At 44.2% G+C, this 9496-nt stretch overlaps 1 protein-coding gene across 4 annotated transcripts in view; it reads left to right on the forward strand.

Moving 5' to 3' along the window:
- Positions 1-8844, forward strand: part of ston2 (stonin 2) — a 53358-nt gene extending 44514 nt beyond the window's left edge. For all 4 annotated transcript variants that reach the window (XM_014196283.2, XM_014196292.2, XM_045718446.1 and 1 more), the window contains 4 exons: positions 1492-1824; positions 1925-2147; positions 4021-4223; positions 5402-8844. In XM_014196283.2, the coding sequence (XP_014051758.1) occupies positions 1492-1824; positions 1925-2147; positions 4021-4223; positions 5402-5491 (849 nt within the window). In that variant the 3' untranslated portion in view covers positions 5492-8844. The remainder of the gene's footprint in view (positions 1-1491; positions 1825-1924; positions 2148-4020; positions 4224-5401) is intronic.
- The last annotated feature ends 652 nt before the right edge of the window (positions 8845-9496 follow it).

Below are 9496 nucleotides of genomic sequence, written 5' to 3' on the forward strand. Positions count from 1 at the left end.
TAGAGAGAATTATTTATTTTAGCTTTCATTTCTTTTATCACATTCCCAGTAGGTCAGAAGTTTACATACACTCAGTAAGTATTTGGTAGCATTGCCTTTAAATTGTTGAACTTTGGTCAAACGTTTCGGGTAGTCTTCAACAAGCTTCCCACAATAAGTTGGGTGAATTATGTCCCATTCCTCCTGACAGAGCTGGCGTAACTGAGTCAGGTTTGTAGGCCTCCTTGCTCGCACACGCCTTTTCAGTTCTGCCCTCAGGGCTTTGTGATGGCCACTCCAATACCTTGACTTTGTTGTCCTTAAGCCATTTTCCACAACTTTGGAAGTATGCTTGGGGTCATTGTCCATTTGGAAGACCCATTTGCGACCAAGCTTTAACTTCCTGACTGATGTCTTGAGATGTTGCTTCAATATATCCACATAAATGTTCCTTTCTCATGATGCCATCTATTCTGTGAAGTGCACCAGTCCCTCCTGCAGCAAAGCACCCCGACAACATGATGCTGCCACCCCCGTGCTTCACGGTTGGGATGGTGTTCTTCGGCTTGCAAGCCTCCCCCTTTTTCCTCCAAACATAACCATGGTCATTATGGCCAAACAGTTCTATTTTTGTTTCATCAGACCAGAGGACATTTCTCCAAAAAGTAGCATCTTTGTCCCCATGTGCAGTGGCAAACCGTAGTCTGGCTTTTTTTATGGCGGTTTTGGAGCAGTGGCTTCTTCCTTGCTGAGCGGCCTTTCAGGTTATGTCGATATAGGACTCATTTTTACTGTGGATATAGATACTTTTGTACCTGTTTTCTCCAGCATCTTCAGAAGGTCCTTTTCTGTTGTTCTGGGATTGATTTGCAGTTTTTGCACCAAAGTACGTTCATCTCTAGGAGACAGAACCTTCCTGAGCGGTATGACAGCTGCGTGGTCCCATGGTGTTTATACTTGCGTACTATTGTATTGTTTGTACAAATGAATGTGGTACTTTCAGGCGTTTTGAAATTCCCCCCCATTTTGAACCAGTCATGTGGAGGTCTACAATTTCTGAGGTCTTGGCCGATTTCTTTTGATTTTCCCATGGTGTCAAGCAAAGAGGCACTGAGTTTGAAGGTAGGCCTTGAAATACATCCACAAGTACTCCTCCAATTGACTCAAATGATGTCAATTAGCCAATCAGAAGCTTCCAAAGCCATGACATTATTTTCTGGAATTTTCCAAGCTGTTTAAAGGCACAGTCTATTTAGTGTATGTAAACTTCTGATCCACTGGAATTGTGATACAGTGAAATAATCTGTCTGTAAACAATTGTTGCAAAAATTACTTTTGTCATGCACAAGTAGATGTCCTAACCGACTTGCCAAAACTATAGTTTGTAAATAAGAAATTTGTGGAGTGGTTGAAAAACGAGTTTTAATGACTCCAACCTAAGTGTATGTAAACTTCTGACTTCAACTGTATACATGAAAGTATTAAACCCCCTTCCCGATGTTGTTCCTCTAGGTCAAAGGTAAGGAGGTGGTCTCCAGACATGACATCATCCCCAACACCACCACACGCTGGATCCGCTTGCGTGACTGCGAGCTTCATGACGAACACGCAGATGAACTAGAGTTCCTGTCGTCACGCCAAGTTGTCTTCACACCGCCGCCCTGCCGCCGCTTCCAGCTGCTGGCCTTCCGCACGGCCTTCGCTGAGAAGACCCTCCCCTTCACGCTGCGCACTGTTGCCTCCGTCCGCGGTGCCGAGGTCACCCTGCAGTCCTGGCTGCTGATGTCACAGGGGTTCTCGTCCAATCGGGACACGTTGAACCTCATCCCCTGCGAGAATGTGGCGGTAAAATAATAATAGAATATTGTGTCTCTTGCAGTTTTTTATTATTGAACTTCACTTCCCTCAGTCATTTGCTAACATTGATTATCATGCCTACCCCTAGATCCGCTACCCCATTCCTGAGATTTGGGCCAAGAACTTCCGTCGGGACGGGGTGATGGGGGAGAGGTCACTGAAGGCGAGGTTCAACAAGGGTGCCAGCTTCGGCACGGCGAGTACTTCCGGGTCAGAGCCAGTGATGAGGGTGACCCTTGGCACGGCCAAGTATGAACAGGCTTTTAAAGCTGTGGTGTGGAGGCTCAGCCGCCTGCCTGACAAAAACTCTGGTAAGAAGTTGTTGGAGTCATATTCAGTAAGAGAACTATTTCTATTCTCACTGTATAAATGCAAAAATACACTGCTATTTCACTAGCGGTGCACAAGCCTTTGTTAAGGAGGGAAGGAGTTTGAGGTGATACCCTGCTATTGTCACTGTGAAAAGGGCTAGGTCTATAGTTGTTTTACCAGTCATACCTGACAGCGGATGGCTCATTTCAGACACTATGGGTAGGTTTCACGGACACAGATAAAGCCTGGTCTAAAAACGAATGTTCAATGGAGAATCTCTATTGAAATAGCTCTTTAGCTATTTCACTAGGCGTAATCTGTGTCTACATGTGTGGAGGATCAGGGCCATTCCCTTGTATTCTCATTCTTCTGACGATCCATTTGAGGTTTCATCACAGTGCCAGTCAGTATTAGTGGAGCTGGTTTATATTTCACCCAGCTCAGAGGGACAGGACATGGGGGATGTCTCTATTTCACCCGGCATTGAGAGATTATGAACATTGATCTGTTTCTGCTGTCATTACACTGTGCAGACTGTCAATAGTCCTTACCCCAGGCACTGTCAATATCCTAGTGTGCGTATGTGTTGTAGAGTTGTTTGTGTGTGTACATGCAGGCATGTATCCGTGAATGATTGCGTGCATCTGCGCCTCTGCGTGTGTGTATGCGCCCGTGTGTGTGTGCACCCATGCACGTGTCTGTGCGTGTGCATGAGTTCGCCCTTGTGTGTGTTCTCCCTGGCCCCAGTCCAGTGTTGGTATGTCTCTGTCAGAATGCGGCCCCCTTCAGGCCTTTCAATAGGCTGTCAGCATGGCTGCCTGTCCTGAGTACTGATTGGCCAGTCAAAGCCCTGGCTGTCACCATGCATTACCTCACAAACCCACAGGCCACAGGCTTCTATTGTAAATACATGCTCTGCCACGGGCTGCCCCCTCCCCCCCACCCCCCTTCTATTGTGGGCCCCTCTTTTTTTCTCTCCCCTCATTCTCTCCCCCTTTCTTCTTTCTCTCTTTACCCTCTGCCTCTCGTCCCCCTCTCTCACTTTTCGTCCCTCTCTCACTTTTCTTCCCCTTTCCCCTCTCTTTAGCCCTTGCTTCAGCTCCTCTCCCTCCTCCTCATCTCCCCCTCTCTACTTAACTGGGCCAAGCCTGCCCTGCATTTTCTGTCTCTCTTTCTTTTGTTTGCACCGTCTTTTGTCATTCTGTCTGCCTTGCTTTTTCTTTCTCTCTCCTTCTTTGTGTTCCTTCTTCTTTCTTCATGCTCATTCGTCCCATCGTTCTATGTGTGCTACAGTCCACACAGTGATGCCAACTCTGGGGCTGTAATTCCCTGCACCAGAAATGAGAGAAACATGGTGGTATGCTGGTTAACATTTCACTGCTACAGTCCTCTTCTCCAAAAACAGTGTGTACAACAGAGGATATTCTCTCTGACCTCACGGCACTTCCTGTTTTGACCCCTCTTGGTGGCCCGTCCCGTCCGTGCTCAGTGTTGTGATGTTCTTGGCACAACTCTCACCCTCTCTGTGGCCCTGTCCAGAGACAACTGCTAGCCCCTTCCCCTAAGCACTTCATGAAGACCTGAACAAATTGGATAGGCATAGCAATAGTTGTGTTGTCACCTGATAAGTTTGATGTAGATTTCAATATTGCTTACAACTATCCAATCTACACGTGTTTAAGGGAAAGGATTTGCTCTCCCTTTCTGTGCTCTGTGTGTGTGTGCGTGTCTGCGTGTGCGGACCCACCGGGAGGACAATCCTACTCGACCCAGAGTGATCGCTGATGATGAACATGTATGTTTGCGTGCGTGGTGTGTGTTGTGTTCGTCTGCATGTGTGTTTAAATGTACGTTTGTGTCTCCCCCTGGCAGCGTTGGGTCACCCCCACACCTTCTTCTGTCGTCTGGAGCTTGGTTCGGACCGGGAAGTGCCAGCCTCGCTGCAGAGCCACCTAGAGGTAGAGTTTGACATGCCTGCCGCCTCTGCCTCCAAAGCCACCGTCCGCTCCCTCTCTGTAGAGGACAGGGCAGACGCCAAGAAGTGGATCAACTACAAATCACACTACTCCTACCAGGTAATAGACCAGGGTGTTTGTGCGTGGAGTTGTAGCCTTTTGTGAATGGGCTGACATGGTAAAATTACATACACACACGTTGGTTGTCCTCCATAACCTGAGCTGTTTTCTGTGTGTGTTTGCCCGTCCAAACATGTAATTAGGCACAATGAGCAACCCCCTCTGGCTCCCACTAACAGTAGCTAACACAGTAGTCCACACAGTTGCTGCAGATCAACACAAACAACAATTTAACGCAGGGCCTGTATCCACAAAGCATCTCAAGAGTTGGAGTGCTGATCTAGGATCTGTCCTTATAGTCTTATTCATAATGATCTAAAATGCTAAACTGATTGTAGGTTAGCGCTCGTACTCTGAGACGCTTTATGGATACGGTCCCAGGCCACACGTATAGTACAGTAAGAAAGCCCTGTTATCATACAGTACAACAGTAGGATAGCCCTGTTATTATACAGTGAGCTAACACTTTAGTAGTAATTATAGCAGTGGTTTGGTTCTCCTAGAAGTACTTTAGGTGAGTCACAAGGACCATTCAAATGAACGATTTTTAAACAAGGTCAATGTCCTTCACATTGGTTAATATAAGGTATATTGTAAAGACTGTGTGTACAGGTTAATTCCCACGTGTACAATTAGTAGAATGCTTCAGGAGCACAGTGAGCGTTAGACAGATGACAGCTGGCAAGGATCAGCTACTAGTGGTCCTATAACTGGCGTGGCTAGCCAGAGCCGAGTCCAACCCAGGGGTCTATATCTATATCCAAGGCATCAGCCAGGGTAGACACCTCACCAGAACAACCTGGTTTACGTGGTAGGCAGCGCTACGACACCAACCTCTGCTCAGACCTTCCGCAACCTCCGACTTCTCTCTTCTCTAAACGGAGACTGCCTCGATTGTGTGTGGGATGTAGCATATTATTTATCTATCTCATGACTGATCTCACTGTATGGGCTATGATCACCATCTTGTGGCCAAAGACAATCACACCTTCATTTAAGTAGGCCGTGTCTCTCACTGACGTTCTTATACAATACAACTTTATGTCCATTTAGTTACAGCAAACAACAGCACACATCCACAACAGATCTATAGAGATTTTTTAGTGCTTATAAGCAGTAGGCCTCCATAGGTGTCCTTGTGTTTGCCTTTCTGACCGTTGTCCCTCCTGTTCCCCCAGGTGCCTATAGAACAGAAGACAGGCAGCCTCTCAGAGAGCAGCAGCCCTGCACTGGACCAGGACCAGCCTGGAGAATGTGCTCAGCAGTGAACACACACACACAGACAGACGGATGTTGGGAGGGAGGATTTGATGACTGCTTTTTTAACAGGAGAAGGGAGAAAAGTCACTTTTTGCACTTTGAAGAACTGTACCGGAGGACTAGTTGGCCGATGTTTGTGCATAGATTGGATGTAGACTGAATGTACACTGGACATAACTGATTCTCGATAGGACATCAACTTGACATAGAATGGGTCTAGACTGGAAGTACAGTGGTCGTAGACTGGACATAGACTAGATCTACACTAGACCAACTGGTTATAGAAGGGTCGTAGACTGGTATGACTAGATGTACTACCACCGGACAGTTTATTAGGTACACCACCCCGTTCACGAAAATGGATCGCTCCTACAGACAGTGAGTCACGTGGCCGTGGCTTGCTATATAAAGCAGGCAGGCAGGCATCGAGGCATTCAGTTACTGTTCAGTTGAATGTTAGAATGGGCAAAACAAGTGACCTAAGCAACTTTGATTGTGTTATGATCGACTGTGTCAGGAGCGCCAGTTCCAGTATCTCAGAAACAGCCGGCCTACTGGGCTTTTCACGCATAACAGTATCTAGGGTTTACAGATTATGGTGCAACAAACAAAAAACATCCAGTCAGCAGCAGTCCTGTGGGCAAAAACAGCTTGTTGATCAGAGAGTTTGAAGGAATCAGCAAGAGTCGTGCAAGCTATCATGCGGGCCACAATCAGGCAAATAACGGCTCAGTACTACAGTGGTTTGCAGAACGGCATCTCGGAAGGCACAACACGTCGGTCCTTGTCATGGATGGTTCTATTGCAGCAGACGACCACACCGGGTTCCACTCCTATCAGCTAAAAACAAGAAGAAGTGGCTCCAGTGGGCACACGATCACCAACACTGGACAATTGAGGAGTGGAAAAACATTACCTGGAATATGACAGTGAGTTCAGTTTACTTGAGTGGCCTGGTCAGTCCCTGGACCTGGACAGTCCCCAGACCTCAACCCAATATAACATCTTTGTGATGAGATGGAATGGGCTGTTCACAGCATGAATATACCGCCATCCAATCTGCAGCAACTGCGTGATGCCATCGCGTCCACATGGACCAGCATCCCTGTGGAATGTTTCCGACACCTTGTAGAATGCCCCAAATAATCCAGGCTGTTCTGGAGGCAAAGGGGGGTCCGACACCGATACTAGATGGGTGTACCTAATAAACTGGTCGGTGAGTGTAGACTGGACTTTTTTGTAGACTAGATATAAACTGGACTAAACTTGTTGTAGAATGGATATGACTAGATGTAAACTGGATATAGACTAGTTGTAGACTAGGGAAACTCAGCAGACTGGAGGCTAGTTAATGATCTTGCTTTATTAATTTGTTTGTTTTCTTAAAAATGCTGATTTGGCCAGACTAGTCTTACTGAGAGAGAGCTATTAGTTTTATATGATGATTCGTTTATTGTGAGTGGATCGGCTTGGCCTTGTGGCCTTACCCCATTGGGATACAGCGTACAGCAAGGGCAACATTACAGATCGTTCAGATAGAAATGTATTGTGTAGAACAGATGATTGTCTGTGAGAGTCAAATATCGTGGTATGATGGGGATTAGTTTGACATTGTAAATCCTGGCATTTCAGTAAACCAGGACTTTGAGATAAGTGAAATAAGTGCCCTTATTTCAGTACAGTCATTACAGTCTTAGTGGATTTCATGCACTCTGAGACTAATCGAAGCACCAACTAATGTGCTTCTACAGTACGTGTTTGCTTCAGTGTTCATTGACCTTCCACACAATTCTCAATCAATAGATTTAAGAGGCTTACATTAGTTTACATAGTAGAGACAAAATGGCTCTTCAGTATGCCACCTAGATAAAAAAATATCCTTTCATGCAGTGTAGACCTTGAAACTTACTAGTTCTATGTATTTTCAACAGTTCTTTTTTTCCCCCCCAGTGTCAGTGTTGGTTCACTATTCAGTATTCGACGGAATGCTCTTGTGTTCAGTCAGGTGTTAGGTAAGCATAAAAGCTTTCTGTTTTTCTCTCTCGCAAAGTTGAATGTTCTTCCAAAAGGTCTTATAGGTACTTCGGTCCTGTCATTTCACATAGTAGTCTTAACCAGTCTATACGTGAGTTAACAACAGTCAATACTGCTATTGGTGATGATGATGATGCAGAGTTCTAATACGCTAATGACAACATACTGTAGTTTGGCTATTTTGGCTGTACTTGGTAATATAATGAAAATTGCAGCATTTTTTAAATAAATGTTTTGGTTTTTATAAATGTGCTTTACATGTACAATGTGCATCCGTACTACTAACATTGACTCAATGTGAACAAGATACTGTATGTACAAAATATAAATATATTCTGCAATGGACATCATCTGCAGGTCTAAACACTGATGTACACTTTTTCTAGCTGCTCCATTGTGTAGTTGGTCACAATTGTAGGTTACTGTTGTTGTTCAGTTGGTACATTTTGTGCAAAAAAATGCTTCTTTATGAAAATTGCCCTACTGGAAGCTTCTCAAAACATCTTCTTAGCAGAGGGAATTTTGTTCTCAACAGCGCAATAAATCATCTCAACAAATGTACTGATAAGGGGGCTTGTTGTTTAGGACAATGCACAATGTGTTCTTGTCGCGAGGGAACATAAAATAATGAATTGTATTTATATAGAGAGTGAATAGTTTATCTTTTTTTTCTAGATGATTAACAGGTATTTCACGTGAAATTTTGTCAAGTGAGTGGAATGTTAGAAAATAGGTCTTAACGGGATCTGGGTTACCTAGTTTACCATCTCTGAGAAAAAATTAAGAAAAAAAAAAACATGGAAATGGGTAAATCCAGATCTGAATGGGAAACTAGTCCAGAAAATCAAATACAATAGAACATTTGAATCATTTTAAAAGATTTTCAAGCTCAAGATATCTAGACCTCTTTTGAGACATCAGTTGATTTTCGAAGAAAAGTCTGTTGTATAAGCCCAGTACATTTCAATGGTTTTCCAGGAAAAATTGAACTCGTTAGGAAAAAAAATAACTGATGCAGTCTGACAACATTGTCATTTTTATTCTTTATGAAAAAACATAATATGACTGTGCTCTGCTTCTGTGTACCTAAAAAGATGCATTGTGGGTCATGGGATTAGTCTGTTTTGGTAACATGGTTTTGTGTTCCGTACATGGCGACGGTTTATCGTTAACTGCAACCTGTAAATAATCCATTCTGCAACACTAGACGGATAAGATCGGTTCCTTTGACAGATCCAATTGGAGTACTCAAGAATGCTAGAGGTATATTTGCTGAAAATGATACTTTTTAAACTGGAAAAAGGAATTAAATATATTTTTCTCTTGAGTATTGCTTTTTTTCAGCTTTTTTTAACTACATCCAGGAGGCCCTGCAAAACAATATATCACTAACACACAAGAGAGTTAGACAATCCTAGAATACACACTGCTACATACGAGCTGTTCTTGCGAATTCCTTTTTCTGCTGCTTTGTTCTCTGTTGCATTGTTCCTCAACCAAGCTGTGAGTAGCACCTCTTCTTCTTATTATTTACAATGACGGCCTACCGGGGAACAGTGGGTTAACTGCCTTGTTCAATTTTACCTTCAGCTCGGGGGGGGGATTCGATCAAGCAGCGTTTCGGTTACTGGCCCAATGCTCTAACCACTAGGCTACCTGCCGCTCCACTAGGCTACCTGCTTCAGTTCCATTCTAGTCCAGTTCCAGTCAACTCAGAAATTCTATATGCAACATGAATAAAACAAATTACACAAGATATAAATTAAAGAGCCATTTCCATTGTCCAATCTGATTCCTCAATTCAACATTTACAAACTGGTTGGTCATCATAAAAAAAAAAAAAAAGTATTCTCACACCGGCTAGATGCAGTGAAATATGTTGTTTTACAGGGTCATCCATAGTACGAGGTTCGGGAACCACTGCCCCAATCAACTGGAGAACCAATAGAATCCAGCCTCTCTCGGCTGTGGTTCTCATT

This window comes from Salmo salar, chromosome ssa01 (genome assembly GCF_905237065.1).
Source record: "Salmo salar chromosome ssa01, Ssal_v3.1, whole genome shotgun sequence".
NCBI lineage: Eukaryota > Metazoa > Chordata > Actinopteri > Salmoniformes > Salmonidae > Salmo > Salmo salar.